This window comes from Capsicum annuum, chromosome 7 (genome assembly GCF_002878395.1).
Source record: "Capsicum annuum cultivar UCD-10X-F1 chromosome 7, UCD10Xv1.1, whole genome shotgun sequence".
In the NCBI taxonomy this organism is placed as follows: domain Eukaryota; kingdom Viridiplantae; phylum Streptophyta; class Magnoliopsida; order Solanales; family Solanaceae; genus Capsicum; species Capsicum annuum.
In genome coordinates this window covers 26,117,501-26,136,280 of record NC_061117.1, presented here as the reverse complement: position 1 = coordinate 26,136,280, position 18,780 = coordinate 26,117,501, and the positions used below count along the sequence as shown (strand labels likewise).

Here is an 18,780-nt window from a genome sequence, read left to right as displayed (position 1 = left end):
GGTGGGGGGGGTATGAACCGACGGGGGGTCGGGTCAGCGCCGGGGGACGGCGACCGGCGGTCGGGTCGGGTCAGCGCCGGGGGGTCGGAGCCGGCGGTCGGGTCGGGTCGGCGCCGAAGGTCAGCGACGGCGCCGGGGACCGGGGGCCGGTGCGCTAGCGATGGAGAGAGGGTAGGGAGAGAGAGAGGGGGCCGGCGACCGGAGGTCGTAGCCGGCGGTCGGTCAGCGTCGGGGACCGAAGGTCGGAGCCGGCGGCCGGATCGGGTCGGCGCCGAAGGTCAGCGACGGCGCCGGGGACCGGGGCCGGTGTGCTAGAGATGGAGAGAGGGTAAGGAGAGAGGGACTTCATATTTCAAAAACATTGCATCTATTTAAACACATTGACAAAAGCTTACATACTAAGCTATTCAAGATAAAAAAAAACCAGCCTATCCAAGCTTTCTTTTTTTAGAAGAAGCTGACCTATCCACAATTTTCTTCATTTAAGCTATGTGTGAAGCAAAAAAGGGAACAGGCAGAGAGTAACAACAACAACAACAACAACAACAAACCCAGTGTATTCCCACCTAGTGGGGTCTGGGGGGTAAGATGTACGCAGTCCATACCTCTACCTCTGATGAAGTAGAAAGGCTGTTTCCGATAGACCCCCGGCTCAAGGCACGAGATACCACACAAACACATAGTAAAGCACAGAAGCAAATTACATAACATAAATACGGCACCCATAAGTAATATAAAACAGAGGAAAGCACACAGATTCGTAATAAAACATGGAACACGGAACACGGACAGGCAGAGAGTAACAAGCATGGAAAATAATGGGATTTATATTACACATGGTCTACTTCTGACTTTCAGAAAGGGACACTACTTTTGCAGCTACATGTTTTATCATATCCATTATGCATAGGCAAACAAAAATATTAACATTTAGAGGATTAAATTAGGTTAGGCGGAAACCTACTGTAGGTCCTTTGAAGGATTTATAACAAATGCATATAAAAGGCTTTGAACATCATATGCCGGGGCAGCCAGACAAACACTTCATGGTTAAGTTAATAAAAGGCTTTCATCCCACGGTTCTTTCCACAATTAATCTTTGCCTGGATGTACTAGTAAATCAGGATGATATTTATCAGCAAATTAGGGGAAAAGTTTTTTCTCAAAGCAACATCAAAAGAATTTTAGAATTCATAATTACCTTTGTATAAGATTATGAAAAAATTCCCTTCCCAGGACATTATGAAGTATTTGACATACTTCCAGTAGTGATAACAACCAACTAAAAGTTCTTTTTCTATTATGAATGCAATTTCATGCAAAGATATTTGAGGTTTTTTTCTTTAGCATTACAAATTAGTAAGAGGCTAAGAGAAATGTATTTATTTGTCCGAAAGAAGTGCATATTTCTTTTTTGAGAGATAATTTTTATTGGATTATGGATCTGCCGCTCTACCCTTCTTCACTCAAATACCAGACTTCTTATGTCTACCCAACCCACACATCTATGTGTTGTGTTCTTAACACTAGGCCAAATCTTGGGGGTAAAAAATAAGTGCATATTTCAATGGGATTTTGATGTGCTCAATGTGAAATATCCTTTACATTTATCTGTACAGGAAGAAGATGAAATTTAGATATCAAACTATCAACTCGTTTTGTCTAGCACCAGTAATATAACTCTAACCCCAATTTCTGAGGCACTTTTCATTGAGATATCGAAGTTTAACAAATTCAATGGACAAGAAAGTATAAAGCATATAGAAAATTGAGATTACAAATCACAACCATGATATGATCACAACCAGATAAATTTTAATTAATTTGATATTTTCTTTCAAATCATAATCATGATATGATACTGGTTCATTGTCAATTCTCAGGTAAAATTCTAACAACTAGTCTGATATTTTCTTAGTGTAGCAACGATAATATACAAGTCAATTGGCTTCTTAAACACCGACGGATAACACCGATCAACTTTGTAGTTCTCATTACCTAAAGATCACATTTACTCTACTCTTAGTGCTTGTATGGGATTACTTATTTCCCAAAGAAAAGCACTTATTTTGAGAAAAAACACTTTTTTTTGGAAAGAAGGGTATTTGGTAAGCTTGCAAAAGTGCTTTTAGAAAGAAGCAGAAGCAGTTTTTCTACTTCTGGAAAAAAACAAAGAATTTCTGCTTTTCAAAACAAGCAGAAGCAGAAAATTACTTTTTTCATGACTAAAACATCCCTATCACACTCTCTCTCTCACACACTAATATATATATACAACAACAACAACAATAAACCCAGTGTAATCCCACAAAGTGAGGTCTGGGGAGAGTAAGATGTACGCAGTCTATACTGCTACCTCCAAAGAAGTAGAGAAGTTGTTTCCGATAGATCCTCGGCTACTAATATAAAAAAAATGGGCAGCCTGATGCACTAAAGCTACTACTATGTGCGGTGTCCAGGGAAGGGCCCCACCACAAGAGTGTATCGTACGCAGCCTTACCTTGCATTTCTGTCAGAGACTGCTATTTTCAAGGATTGAAACCGTGACCTCCTGATTTGATTTTAATATTTTATACTTCATATTTACATCATAATTCTTTATTTTATTTATGATTTATATATTATTATTTTATTTTCACTCATTTTCTTTAAATAAATTTTAAAAAATCATTGATGATTATCCGAAGAATATATAAATTTTTATTTTTTATTATTAATGATAACAAATGACAAATGAATCACGTTACAAGAATAAATGATATTTTGACAACACTTGTAATTTTTTTCTCGAATATTTAATTTTAAATAAACAATTCATTAAAAATGACATATTTGTTACCATGTAGTTTACATATATGAAGAAGGAGATGAGCCTTTTGGTATACCTTCAGAAATACAAGACAGATCTTCTACTAGTATGGAGATATTGCATAATAAAATTAGGGATGAAACCATTGAGAATTTTGTGATGTATGAAAGACTAATTATTTTTGTCGTTAATTTTTTCATAAATAACGATTTAATTTATGAAATAATTTTTATATTTATTTTTGTTTGATATTTTCAAGTGATATTTAAATTATTTAAGTAATATATCATTATTAATATTTTTAATGTATTTATGTATATAAATATTGATTGAAAATTTTAGAGTATGTGCTTTTTAATTAAATAAAAATAAAATTTTAATTAAAAATATTATAATAGATATTTAAAATAAATTCTCTATAAATTGATTTTAGTAGTAAAAGTTTATTGATACATGTCCTTTTTGGTCATTTGTCTCAAAAAAACGCTTCTTGAAAAAGATTATCCAAACACAATTTGTTTACCAAAAACAAATTGCTTTTTTCAAAAGCACTTTTCTAAAAAGCTATTTTATAAAAATGCTTCTTAAATAAGCAGTTTTGTAACAGCAATCTCAAACGGGCTCAATCACGTTCACTTGGGGGTCTTAATATTTCAGGAGCATCTGATCATCAGGATGGATAATCGCCAACTCTTCTCCCAAAAACTAAGGCATCAGGCTGATGGAATATACCCCTTATTTTGTAAGGAATTCAGAGTTTAACAATCACTTCAGTAAAGACCTATTAGCAATGCAACCTTGTCTTCAAATTTTCAAAGTTCACCTTTGCAACAAATTCTATTTTCACCATTTTATTGCCATTCAAACTAAGTGCTGGCTCTATTTATTATATTTTGTGCTCTTTTTTCTCATGTAGTAAGACAATAAACATAATCAAAGCAGCATCTGCATCCACGCTGCTTACCAAAAGGAGAGATAATAGGAGAAAGTTACCAAACTAAAGCAAGAAAAAAGTTGGCAAAGCTTACACTTGAAGTACATTTGTTGTCATTCTCTGCATCTTGTATTGCTGGATCTTCTGTATATGTCCCAAATAAAAACTTTTGAGATTGACAATCAAACAAAGGAAAATACAATATAAAAAGTTTAATGATATCTTTTCCTAATTACTTGCAACATTTGATGTATCAAGCATATTTATCAAAATGCATCCAATCAACTATAGATTGTTATTAGCTAAAAGCTCCTCTATCAAGTATCAATATTAAAAGAAGTTATTTTATCGGTCATACAGTACACAATCAAACATGGTATCTACTAGGGGTACTCCCCACAAGTTGTATTAGTAATTTCCCTTTTTTAGGGAAAGCAAATTTGTAATACTAACATCTAGCAAGAAGGTGCTTTCAGCATAAGAAAAGAAGAATACACCTTCATCCTATCCCAAAATTCAAATAATTAATACATTTACACTGTACAAAAGAAAGGAGTTTGCTTTCTCTTAAAAGCATTCAGCCAAATAATATGGATAGAGGAATGCTTCTCCCTGACTGGCTCTATTCCTTTACACCCATATACTGCAAAGTTGAAAGTACTTCTGTGGGTCTGTGGGGTTGTTAGACATCACCCTACTATATCCTAACAAATTCAGGAACATGCACCCCAATCTGACAGGTGCCACAACTCCTTGCAATGAAGAGGAAAAGATGTCCCTGGGTCGGTTCACATAGAAAAATACGCTATACATAAATTTTCTCTATTATTTTGCAGGTCTTTCGGTGTCAAAGATGGCTCATGAACTTTTCGCAAGCCAAAACATATTACTTTTTAGGATCTTTAGCCTTCCATATCATCTGCCAGTGCCAACACCCCTGATTGCCTTTGTGCAATTCCTTGTCAACTGATGTTAGCATAAATCCACTTCAATTATGCCATCCTCACAATACACTATAAGATGTCTGTTTTTTGTTCAACTAATGGAATCGTTTCCAAGCAGTCAAACAGCGACAGGGTTATAATTCATATCGCCAGCCTTTTATATCCCTCTTCAACTTCGCATGCCATACCCCTATAACATTCTGTAACTTGCAATACTTGGAAGCTGCCAGGCTGTATGTCTTGATAGGTCTCCTTAACGGGTACATCAAACATTCAAATATTGGCAAATTTTCACTCAACTGCCTTCTCCAACTATTATTCTCGTCGAAGGTTGGAATTCCTCCAAAACCATCTTGGTTTGCTTCCACATACTTGTCATTTTAGGCCTTGACTGGTCTCGAGCACCAATGGTTTCCATCCATAGCTCCCTCTTATGACCTTCCATATATCCTTCTTGTCATCACTAACTCTCCATAGCACCAATGATTTTGCATCCATAACCCCTTTATGGTCTTTTGTAGATCTTCCGTGCATCAATAAGTCTTAGTAGCCATTTATATTGGATCTTTTCTGACTTATAGAGGAAAAAATAAAAGAAAAAGAAAAACGAACCTTCCATCTTACTTAGAACTAACGTTCCACAAACCACCTCTATTAAAATTTAAGATATATGCTGTCCAGTTGCAAAGATATAAAGAATGTTGGTGTAACATCTAGCAAATTTTCTATAACTTTCAGAGGTGTGGCAGTCACCAAAGACAAGGTATGTTGGGTTTCAGAACTCATGCCCTTCCAGGCATGTTATCCCATATTGAAATTGATTTATTCTTAATATTCCCGCAAAAGATAGATGAAAAATCCAAAATCATCCCTTATCTTTTGCTTTACACTCAAAAGTCATCCCTCTTCTTTCACATGAAGCACAATAGTCCTCCATGTCGTGTTGGTGCACTTTTAATCTCCTCTGCTTTTTTGAGATAAGGTAATTATTTCATCAATCAAAAAAACCCATCATACAGTGGATGAACGGGAGGGATTTACATTCCAAAAGGACGCTGAGATGCGCCCCCCACCGACCCACCCACCCAAAAAAAAAAAAAAAGAGAACACTATGAAATCTACTAGATCTTCTATATCCCCCATTAGTTCCTATTTACACCATAACTGAAAGAGGCTAAGGCAGTTCATCTTGATCTTTTTATGTGATTTTCTTTTATCTTCAAAATGCCTTGAGTTACTTTCCCTCCACATTGTCCACCATATAAATGCTGGGATATACGCCACCAGTCCTCTCTTCGGCCCCTCCTTTTGCCCACACCTTACCAATAGCTTTTGTTTTGATAACCTTAAAAGACTCCTAAATCAACGATAACTCTAAACACTCCATTTTATCCACGATTTCAAATATTAAGGACAAAAACGTAATTTTCCACAAACCATAAAACAATAACCACCCCAAAAGAACCTTTCCAATTGCTCCTGATCTCAAAATTTGTTTTAGGTATAGTCCAAACTCAATCCAAGGATACAAAGAACATGTAACCACAAATTTGCAGATGTCTTGCCATGTAAAAATAAATGCTCATTAATCTCCGCATCTAGACCACGCGACAAACATCTGGAGCAAATCTGTAAACCTCTTCTTTGATGGGCTTCTAGAGTTAAACATGCTCTTCTAATAACCAACCATGGGAAGCAAGAAATTTTGAGTGGGAGTTTGATCTTCCATATAGGTTTCCAAGGCCACAGAGTTATTGTAAGCTCAGGAGTGTAAGATTTCTAGCAAGTTAGAGACTTTGTCAATCTCCTGAGTGTTTAATGCCCTACTGAAGATCAAATTCCAGCCTTGATCGCTCCACATTTACGAAACTAAAGCATCTGTGTGGAGGCTTAAGATCATAAGATGTATAGGTCTGGAAATTGATCTTTAAGGATAATTTCCTTCCTATCGATGTCTCTTATTTAATGCCGCATATGTGCATGTGGGACTCAAGTGAGAGCCATTCCCTCCTCCCAAAATTCCAGTACTACTGTGATTGTTATGTCTGAATAAGTAGCTTGTAATTTCTGTATTAGCATTATAAGTAAAAGCAGCAGGGCGCCTTAACAAGTAACAAACACATGAGATAATCAGAGATACTTCTATTGAAACAGATGGCCAAGAAAGGGGAACAAACTTTACTGTGCATCCTGTTGATTGCGAGAACTCAAACTAGATACAACTCCCTGTACATTGCCATTTTTACTACAAATTCTTCAAGAAAACATTTTTCTAAAACGGAATTACTATAAAGTAAAATCTAGACACCGTCATCGTTTTTTTCTGTATTTTTCAGAAAACAAAATAATTCTACCGAGAGAATGTGAAAGTTTTAAGTCAACAAAAGAAAGAAATAAGGTTAATCTGGCATTACAAAGGTACTCTGATAGGACTGCTATCCATGACAACAAAACATAGCTGGATAATGGACTTCCATTATGATACATCAGGAGCTTCTCGAAATTGTAATGAACGGAGATGAAATTCGGACCAAGTTCAATGGAGTAAGGTCGCAAGAATATGCTGGATTCTCACAATTCCGTAACAATGGTAAAGACACAGTTCTGGACATATGAGAATGTTAAACAACATCGAGGAAGGGACAAAAGTGCACTAACATTTCGAAATCAAGGACTATAAGTGCTGCATGACATTTGAGTCCCAAACAAAATATCAAGGACTATTTGAGTCCCAAACATATTGGAGCAGGTTGGATGAAGTCGAGGCTCGTCTCGGGAGTGTTGTGTGATAAGAAGGTGCCCCTTAAGCTTAAAGGCAAATTCTATAGAGTGGCAGTCCGTCTGGCCATGCTGTATGGAGCGGAGTGTTGGCCAGTCAAGCACTCCCACATCCAAAAATTGAAGGTGGCGGAAATAAGAATGTTGCATTGGATGTGTGGGCTTACTAGAGGGGACAGAGTTAGGAATGAGATTATTCGGGAGAAGGTGGGAGTGGCTTCGGTGGAGGACAAGATGTGGGAAGGAAGGCTGAGATGGTTTGGGCATGTGATGAGGACGGGTGCGGATGCCCCAGTTCGTAGGTGTGAGAGGCTAGCTTTGGATGGCTTCAGGAGGGATAAAGGTAGGATGAAGAAATACTAGAGGGAGGTGATTAGACATGACATGGAGCAGCTTCAGCTTACTGAGGACATGACCCTAGATAGGAACGCGTGGAGGGCGCGGATAAGGGTAGAAGGCTAGTGTGAGTGTGTGGTTTGTAGCAAGCAGTCAGGAGAGATCTTGTGTAGCCGGGTTAGTAATCCTAGGGTTGTGTTCATAGGTGTCTTTGGTATGAGAGTGTATGTTACTACTAGGTGAGTGTCCTACTTCTTATGTCTTAGTTCCTATTTTCTTATTTCGTGTTGCCATTATTTATCGTATTTCGTATTACTCTGATTTCTATTTTATTATTTCTTATTCCTTATTTCTATTATGTCATCTATCCCCATATTTACTATTCTTTATCTTGAGCCGGGGTCTATTGGAAACAGCCTCTCTACTTCTTCAGAGGTAGCGGTATGGACTGCGTACATCTTACCCTCCCCATCTTACCCTCCCCAGACCCCACTTTGTGGGAATACACTGGGTTTGTTGTTGTTGCATTTGAGATGAACGAAGACAGGATTCTAGTGTTTGACCAACAAAGGTACTACGTACTTTTTAAGTATACTTTTCCCAGAACTTTTCAAAAAAGTGTTTTCAAGAAAAACTACTTCTTTAACTTCACTAAACAGTTTTTTCTATTCCTAGAAGCACTAACATCCTCCCAAAACTTGATTGAACACCACAGTTTTTTTAAAATAAAAAACAATTTTTGCCTCCAAAGCTTGTCCAAACAGGCTATTAACAATCACACATTCAAATAAACCCTAATATTTCACATAAATAAAAATACATATCTCAAATTCACTGTCAATTTGTTCAAGTGGAGGAAGCAATCCAGAAATCGCATTCTGAGATAAACGACGGTAGGATTCTATTGGCTCTGCCGAAGATAATACGGTAAGTTTTTCACGGTGCTTCTTAGTCATTTTTCTCAGAATTTTTTTAATCAAAAAAGTGTCTTTTGGAGAAAAGCTACTTCTTTTAGCTTCTAAAAAACAAAAGCAGCACTTATTTCCGACCAAAAGCTTCGTCAAACACGACAATTTCAAAAATAAGAACTTTTTGCCTCGCAAAAGCAGGGCGACTAATCAGCAATAGCAAATAACATACACACATTCATAAAAACCCTAATATTCAGATGAAAGTATTAATCTCAAACCTAAATCACCGTCAATCAGTTCAAGCGGAGGAGGATTGCAAGCAATCGTATTCGTGATAAACGACGGTAGAATCCTATTGGCGCTGCCGGATATTATACGGTAAGCCGGATCAACAAGTTTCGATATCCAGCTACTCCGACTTTGCTGGTTCAACGGTGGACGATCGTACGGTGTCGCCGAAGGTTTCCTCGCCGGCGGTTTTTTGAACTTACCGCCAGCGCCTCTGTTGCCGTAATGTGTCGGCGTTGGATTGAACTCCATCACGTCTCTCTCCTCTCTCGCGCGCCTCTAGAATGGAAACAGTGGAACTGTGGGAGCAAGCAATAAACACTTGTTTTTTAGTTTTGAGTAAAATTACGTTGGTGGTCCTTATTATTGAAATTGTCAATAAATTGGTGTTTAGAGACTTGGGAGTCTTTCTACTCCAAAAGTGGGATTAAGGTCACATGACAGAGTACATTACTTCCTTGTTTTTTACTTTGTCATTTTCACCTCATACACTCATTAATAAAATATTTATTAATATAATAATTATGTTATTATAATATTCTCATTAATTACTTCCTCAATTAAAGATAAACTCATTAATAAAATATTTATTAATATAATAATTATGTTATTATACTATTCTTATTGACTACTTCCTCAATTAAAGATAAGACAAATGTATGTCCTTCAATCTTATAGTTTTAAGCATGTTACGTGAAAAGTTAAAAGTAAAAAGTTACTAAAAGAAGAAAGAAATCTTTCTTTTTTAAATGGACTAAAAAGAAAAGTAAGTCATTCTTTTTTAAACGGAGGAAATAATATTTAGATTAATCTATCTATAATTTATATTTATAATCTATATGTATAATCTATATTTATATCTATAATATATTAAAAGTGTAAAGGCCTTAAAAATATTATTTGTACTTTTGCCTTCATTAAATAAACTGCTTTAGACACAATCGTCTTTTTACTATATTTTTCTAATTTTTAATAGCTGAAAATTGTGAAGAAGCAGGGTCTGGATTTGTTGGCAAAACAATCAAACCTCTTATCGTGGAGAGTTTCTTTTTTCTCTAAATTATTTTCCTCAATCTTGATAAATTATTATTATTAATCTTACAATCGAATTTGGGTAGACTTGTACTTTATCTTTTAGCATGTGATCGTGACTACTATTTAGATAATTACTATACGTTTAGTGGGACACTTGTGTTTATAAAACTCTGTAGCATTACCAGTATGCCTTCATCTTGGGAGTCACAATCTTGGTGCGGGAACACTCTCTTCTCCTTGCATGGTTGGCAGGATGGGCGGCTTTTTATTGACATAATTCATGCAATACGGTATAATGTAATTTTTTCAATTATGATTTAAGCCTTCTCCCTATTTTTATTGTTTTTCTTTATTTTTTTAGTTCATAAATTTAAAAATTAAATATGAATTGTATAGAATTAGCAATTGACAATGAATTTCTCTTTCGATAATTTCTCTTGTTTCTCTTTCAGTTAAAAGCATGTTGCCACCGAATGAAGTAGCCAAAAAATCAAAAGTTTATCTCTTTTTTTCTTTTTTATTTCTTTAATTAATCATGGCTTAATTTGATTATGTTATTTAACTATATTATGATATATTATTCGTTTAGTTTATTTGATCTCTCTTTGCGTTTCTACAATTAGGATTTGCGATTATCTCGAAATGTTGACTTTGAATTTCTTCAAGATTTACTTTTTTGTGTTAATTTTTTTCATGTTTATTTTTGAATTCATTTAAATTCGCCAATCAACTTTGGAATTGGTTTGAAATTATATTGTAGAGCACTATGTGTGTTCTTTCTTTTATGCTTTTGATGGAATTGGTTTGAAATTATATTGCAGATCACTATGTGTGTTCTTTCTTTTATGCTTTTGATGCTGATTCTTTTTTTTTTAAAATGCATTTTTCTTTTTTTGATTAAATGTCGGTTTGAGGCAAGTAGAGATTTATAATTCTTTAATTTGAAATGTTAGTTCTGTTGTATTAAATAAATTAAGAGTAATGAGTAATAAAGAGGTCCTACATTAATGAGATATCAAGCATTTATGTGGATACCAGTCATGTTATTGAAAATTTATACGAAATTGATTATTGATGGATAGTATCTCATAAGTATGTTCTCAGGGTAATCGTACCAGGAAACTTGGAGCGGTTGATGCAGGATAAATAACTCATTTGGCTGTCCCTTCTCTGGGTCGTAACTCAAATGCAGAAACATAAATAGTTCTTTCCCGGATTGATAACTGATCCCCTATTTGTAATTTTTTGATAAATTTTTAACACTTGGGAAAATAGATTAATTGTTGGGATTATGTTATGTAGCTGATCAAAGAATTAGATCCTTTACCATAAGAAAAGAACTTATCTGATTCGGATGCATTGATATGATTTTGTATTTTTTTATCCAAAACATGTTTTGCAGGTTTATGATTTTTTTTTAGTTTTGTGATATGTAAGTAGATGCTAACACATTTGAGGCTTTTAACTGAGAATAATTGCATAGTCTTAAGCAACTTTTATCGTTTTTGATTGTTTTATCTTTGATTTTATAGTGGAAGTCAAGAGGCCAGAGAATCAACAATGATGAAAATAAACGAGTTGAAATCTGAAGCAAATAGAAAAGAAGTGTGGCTGACGACATTCCCAATAAGTCGTCAGCACTCTGATAGGTTATCAACTTCATCGTCAGCCTTAAACAGAGAATGGGATTCAGTTGGAAAAAGTGACGACGACATGTGATAAGCCGTCAGAGTCTCCGTCAGCCTTAGACAGAACGTGAGAGCTAAGGTAGAGAAGTGATGACATTGTTTGATATGTCATCACAGTTTTGATAAGCCGTCAGGATTCACCGTCAGCCTTAAGCAGAAATTGTCAAAATTGAAGAGGAGCTAATGACATTCGTGAGAAGTTGTCAGCCTCTTAATAAGGCGTCACGCATGTTGTCACCTAATCCGAGAAGAACATTGAACTCTGTGATTTTGTTTCCATAATTAGGCTGAAGTATTTAAAGCATAGTTTAGGTTTTTCTAAGGGGGATGCTAAACTTATTTTGGGAACATACGTATTTTGTTATTTTCTCTCTAGTTTCTTGGCTTGAAAAAAACAATTAACTTTGAAGAGATTATCATCAATATTTTAGGATTTCTACTTTGATCTAATCTGAGAAACACTCGTTGCTATTCATCTTGTTGTAAGTTCATCTTTCAAATTATGAATTCAACATGTTGTATTGATTATTACATTATGAGTGGCTAAATCCCTTTAACTCGAATTATGGGATCTATGGGTTAGGTCTTGGTAAGTTGCTAAGTGTTCAAGATTCTAAAGGTAATAGGACTCCTTGATAATTCTGAGGTTTTAATTATTGTCTATTGGTTGGAACGATAGATAGCACCTGCTTTGATTTACTTGAGATAAGAAATCAACTATAGTAGGAAGTAATTATTGACAGGGACTTAGAAGCTACCAACCTTCCATTTAATAATTGACACTATAACAAGGTTAATTAACCTGAGGTAAAGTCTGGTCAGTGAATATAAATTCCTTAAGTCCGAGAGGATTAGGTAATTAAATGCTTAAGTAGGTCGAGAGACATTTAGGCATAACTTCGATAAAGACAATCTGTTGTTCCTACTATCGTGAGAATTTTCAATCACTATTAGCATCTGTCATGTACCAAAACCCATAGTGAACATAATTCTGGTTTTCTATAAACTCTTGATTACAAACACTGAAACTAAAATGACCAACAATTATTTGCTAAATTCTCATAAGCCCAATTTACCGGAAACTACTAACTAACAATTGATTAACTTGCATAAAACTCAAATTCACACCATATTCCCTGTGGGATTCGACCCCAACCTATTTGGGTTATATATTAACAACAATCGCTTACATTCTCACATGAGAGGTGTAGTTTGAGAATTATAAAAAAATGGTGCCGTTGCCGGGGAATAAGATTGTAAATTGAAGTTTGTGTGCGTTAATTGACTGTTAGTCAAGTTTCCTAGTTTTACATTTATTTGTTGTTTTTGTTTATTGCAGGATCTTTGTAGTGTATGCCAAGAACCAGAAGTTTCGGAGAACCATTATTACCATTTAATTCGGAATTGGGATGAATTGAAAGAATGGCAGACCAGTAGAAGGCTGACAGGTTAGCAGCCTTAGCTAGAGCTCAGGTGAATGTGCAGAATGTTGGTCAACAAGTACGGCTTCTAAATCCTTAGGATAAAGATTTGGTAGACGAGGAGTTGCTAAACCCTGGTAACCCAAGGCGTGCAGAGCAAGTAGCTGCACCAGTACAACATAATGCTAACAGGAACCGTTCGTTCCGAGAAAGAAAAAATAACCAGCTGGTCCAGTATGACCTCACTGGTGATAATGATAGAATAGATGGAGCAGGTGCAACGGGTGTAATTATTTCTCCACCATTGGCACCTGAGAAAAAATTCAATATTACGAGTACTATGATTCAACTCCTCAATCTGAAGGGGTTGTTTGGTGGCCTTCCTGAGAATGACCCGAACTTGTATCTGGTGAACTTTGTCACTATCTGTAAATCTTTTGATAACCCAGGAGTGGGTCAGAATGCTATCTATTTGAGATTGTTTCCATTCTCTGTCTGGGGAGGCAACATTGTGGCTTAACAAGGTGACACCTAATTCTATAACCAACTAGAGACAATTGAAAGGAGCTTTCCTAGAAAGGTTCTTTCCACCTTCTAGGAGGGTACAGTTGAGGGATGAGATCAGCAACTTTAGATAGCTCCAAACTAAAGCCTTGCATGAAACCTGGGAGAGATTCAAAAAGAAGCTGATGCAATGTTCGAACCATAATATGATGGACATACACTTGATGGAGACTTTGTACAGGGCTCTTAACTCTATAACAAAACCAATTATAGATAATGTTGCTGGTGGTTCGTTTGTTGATCTTACATTCCCAGAGGCTTCAGAAATGCTATAGAGAATGACCAAATAGAGTCGGGCATGGCATACCAAAGACTCTGTGGTAGCAAGCCCCACTATTTCTGTGGGTATGATTGTGGAACAATGCAAGAGAGATGAGGAGCATGATCAAGACATGGCACACCTAAAAACGCAGATGGATTTGCTAACTTTGCACTTGCTATCAGGCAAGATTAAGAAGGTGAAAGCCGTGGGATCTCAAGATAGAGTTGATGCTAATCCAAAAGAAAAGGCAAACTATGTTAATAATCAAGGGGGTTTCTGAGGCAATAGACAAGGGAATCAAGGTCGGAATTATTATGATAAGCCTGGTTATAAATATAGGGAGCAGAGAAATTGGAGGAGCAATAATGATAGGAATGGGCTATATGTCCCTCCTGGAAATCGTGAGGCTGTTATAATATGTTCTAAAAAGATATCCATGAAGGACATGATGGCTAAATTGTTAAAGGGAGTGGATTCTACCAACTCAGGAGTGACTACCATGAAGACCAATTTGTCATCTATTAGTCAGTTGGTAAAATTGCACTCTGTTTCGATCAAGCAGTTGGAACAGCAAATGAGCCAACTCTCCTCAGTGTTGAATTAGAGAAAGAGTAGAACATTACCTAGTGATACAATCCAGAATCTGTAGAATGATGGCTCATGTATGGTGATTACTACTAGAAGTGGAAAGATATTATTTGGCCCTTCTGTGGGCAGATCTGTAGATGGTGAGGTAGTTGTTGATGAATCCGAAGAAAGTAATCCAGTGGAGTCTGAGAAGCTGGATACTTTTGTTAATGCTTTGGAGAAGGAAAGAAAGAAGGAAGAGAAAGTGGTGTTGAAAACTATCCCAAGACCACCACCTTTCTTTCCTCAATGATTGCAGAAGAAGGCTGAGGATGCAAAATTCAGCAATTCCTGGGAATGCTTAAGCAATTGGCAATACATATGCCTTTGGTTGAAGAACGTGAGAAAATTCCAGGATACGCAAAGTTCATGAAGGACCTTGTGACCAAGAAATGGAAGGTTAGCCATAAGCCAGAGGACAATCTTCTCCATTGTGGTGCTATCTCTACAAGGTCTTTAGTGTAGAAAAGGCAGACCCGGGAACATTTACCATTCTGTGTACTATTGGTTCCCTGAAATTCACCAAAGAACTATGAGATCTGGGAACCAGTATGTAATACCCCAAGAAATTTTTCGTTGAAATTTTATGCGTAAACGTGTTGGGTTCTATCTTCTAGAATAAATTATAAATTTTACATGTGGAATGTCTTAGATTATGACCCACCATTGCGTAGAGTATCAAATAAGCTTTCCAACGATAAGTGGATCATCCAAAATGGACACTCGAGCGACGAGTTATGAAAATTCTGATCGAACCATGAATAGTAGTGAACAGTAAAACGTGCAGGAAAAAGTACTGAGGCCTGACGTATTTTTGCTCCAACTTTAAACGATTATAACTCCTTGTACATAATGATCTGGGTAATATACTATATATCAATGGAAAGCTCTACGAGTCCTCTTTCCAATGAAATTGGTTTCATCCAATTTATCTATCGGAGCAAAAAGTTATGGTCGATCTACTTCAGCCTATCAAAAGTAAATTTTTGGGTCAACTTTAAATGATCATAACTCCTCGTACACAATGATCTGGGTAAGATAATATATATCAACGGAAAGATATGAGAGTCCTTTTTCTAATGAAATTAGTTTAATCCAATTTAGATATCGGAGTAAAATGTTATGGTTGATCTACTTTAGAATATCAAAATAGTCCACCAAAGGATAGATTTGAGAATTATTTAATTTTTAGGGGCGTTTTGGTCATTTTTCCTCACCCAAAATCCGTCCAAACCCTATATTAAAGCCTATTAGAAGCATTATATGTTATATTTCATCAAATTCCCTCAAAAAGAAAACCTTAAGCTCCTACATCCACTTCAAGAACCTCCAAAGTTCACCATTAATTCTGCAAATTTATTCAAGATTCCAAGTTCCTAATTCATGAACTCCAAGAACCATCATTCAAAGGTACGATTAACATCTCAAAAACGAGTATCGATCTAAAGTTCATCATTCAAGGTATGTAGGGTTTTTCAACAAGAACTCTCTTTCGTTCTTGTGCCCAAAAGTAATTTTCTTTACAAAGGCATGATTTTTATTTGATTTTTATGAATTTGAAGCATGAACCCATATCTGATGATGATTATTATAAAATCTTGATGTTTATGATTTTGAAAGATGAATTTACATGTGTGGAGATATAAAGCATGAATCTTAAACGATATTTATTATGATTTTGATATTTGGGTCGTGATTCCCCATTGGAAATTATGTTTTTTTGAGAAAGTGTGTGTTATAAGCATGTTGATGTTGAATATTTGAGATATTTTTAATGATTTGACCTTTTGGTCTTAATGAAGTTTTTTGAACTCGAGTGTGAAAGAAATCGACAACGTGGTTGATTTTGATAGAGGGGAAGCATGATGGCTCCCGATGTATATTTATATATTACTGAAATTGTTTTGTTATGGATTGTCTTTGAAATGATCTGAGCTAAGCCCGGGAGAAATCTTTAGCACTGAGTGGGAGGTATAAAGTGACCTTATTTCCCTAGAACTACGTGCCCCCGTAGGAGTGATCCTGAGGCTTATTTATATAGTGATCACTAGTTTGTGTGGATTTGATATTGATAGTCCTACTCTGATGGCAAGGATAGGACGGCTCTCCCCAACGTGGGTTATACGTTAGACTCTATGTAGCTCACATAGTTTATGTCGGTTATAGGATCTCCCAGTGTGTGTGTATTTCCTTGTGTCTATGGTGAATGGTGAAGTAATTTGAAAGTGGAATTGTGAAAGTTATTCTTTTGAATGATTTAAATGATATTTACATTATGAGAATTGATATTCTTGATGAACTGAAAGTGATTGAAAAATTATATGATGACTCACATGTGTTATTATACTTATTTCATCCTCTCATGATTATGATGATTTTTTTCGGGCTATGCGAGTCTTTCATACATCCTACATATTTCTTATAAATATTTATGATGATGATGTTTATACAACTTCATACACCCCCATATACTCGGTTTCTTTCTATGGTACTGACCCACATCTTCGGATGTGGGCTGCATTTTCTCGGAATATAGATTCAGGTGCTCAATTTCAGGTTCGACAGTGATTCTTTGGGCACGCTGTTCTACATCCTTTATTGTGGTGAGTCCTCATATTTCGAGGACGTGATGTCTGATGTTGGTTTCATGAAATTGTTTACATTTGATAACTGAGTATGAGTCAGTTGGGGCATGTCTCAATGGCTCGCTGGTTTTATTAATTTTCTTAGAGGCTTGTCAGACTAGTATAAATGTTGGGAGTTGACTAATAAGTCGTATTTTGTTATCTTTATGAAAATCTTTTATTCTTGGATGATGATTACTCTGTTGATATTTAAGGGTTATTTATGGAAACCCCATTGATTTGTGTTGAACTGAATGAAAATGGCTCAAAGGGTTAGCTTGAGGCTACTCGTAGCCTCAAGCATCGTGTGACACTCTGGGACTCATTTTTCGGGGCGTTACAAACTTGGTATCAGAGCCTAAGGTTTTAAGGTGTCCTAGGGAGTCTGATAAGCTGCGTTAAGTAGAGTCTTGATCATCAGTGTGTAGCATGCCACATCTATAAGCAAGAGGCTACAAGATGTTTTAGGTAAAAGAGTGATTCTTTCTTTCAAAAGTCTATCGTGCTTAAAATGTCTATCTCTGCTATTGATTCGTGCTATTCTCTTTCAGAAATATGCCTCCACGTCGAGCGAGAAGAAATAATAATGGTCAGCAACCTCAACCCGCTGACCCATTGAATAAAAACGTGTCTCATGCTGAATTTCGGGTAGCCTTTCAGGCGCTATCCTAAGTTGTTACTTCAAATATTCAAGCCAACCCGGCCCTAGCTTCACAGTAGTAGGGAAGTGATTCAGCTGCTGCCAGGATCCATGACTTCATGAGAATGAATCCGCCGAAATTTTATGGGTCCAAGTCTGATGAAGATCCACGGTTGTTTTTAGAGGAGGTGTGGAAGATAACTCAGGTGATGCATATATTTTAGGAACATAGTGTGGAGTTGGATGCGTATAGGTTGAAAGACCTTGCTTATGACTAGGTTGTTGCTTGGAGGAAAGGTAGAGATGATGGAGCTGTCCCAATAACTTGGCAAGAGTTCCAGGATGCATTCCTGGATAAGTTTTTCCCTTTGGAGAAGAGGGAGGCTAAGGTGGAAGAGTTTATGAACCTGCAATAGGGCTCTATTACTGTTAGGGAGTACTGTCTAAAGTTCAATCAGTTGGCTAAGTATTCTCCTGATTTAGTGGCTGATAATCCGGCTAGTATAAGTAAGTTTGTGACTGGAGTGTCTAGTTATGTGGTTAAGAAGTGTAGGTCTGCTATGCTGAATAGTGAGATGAATCTTTCTAGGCTGATGACTCATGCCCAATAGATTGAGGCAGACAAGATTAAGGAGAGAGATAAAATGAGGGGGAATGAGACAGCTAAATTCGAGCATCACGGACAGGGTCAGACTACATTGCAGGGAGGGAGTCACCCTCAGTATCAGGATTGTTCGTCTATGCCAGCTCTGTCATCTTCTAGTGCTCCCGTGCCTAGAGGTAGGCAGGAGTAAGGTAATAGGTCATATACATCCAGGTCCCAGTACAGTGCTGACAGTAAGCCAAATCGTCCCTTATGTCCTAAGTGTGGTAGGGCTCATTCAGGTGAGTGTTGGGGTGAGAAGAGGGGTTGTTTCCA

The 18,780-nt window shown here is 36.5% G+C and overlaps 1 protein-coding gene across 2 annotated transcripts in view; it reads right to left on the bottom strand.

Moving 5' to 3' along the window:
- LOC107877769 (nuclear pore complex protein NUP1) overlaps positions 1–9,395 on the bottom strand; it is a 21,504-nt gene extending 12,109 nt beyond the window's left edge. Inside the window, exons 1-2 of one of the 2 annotated variants that reach the window (XM_016724479.2) lie at positions 8,991–9,395; positions 3,838–3,887 (exon numbers count right to left, since the gene is read on the bottom strand). In XM_016724479.2, the coding sequence (XP_016579965.1) occupies positions 3,838–3,887; positions 8,991–9,252 (312 nt within the window). In that variant the 5' untranslated portion in view covers positions 9,253–9,395. The remainder of the gene's footprint in view (positions 1–3,837; positions 3,888–8,990) is intronic. The other variant, XM_016724478.2, reaches the window with a different exon arrangement.
- Between the last annotated feature and the right edge of the window lie 9,385 nt (positions 9,396–18,780).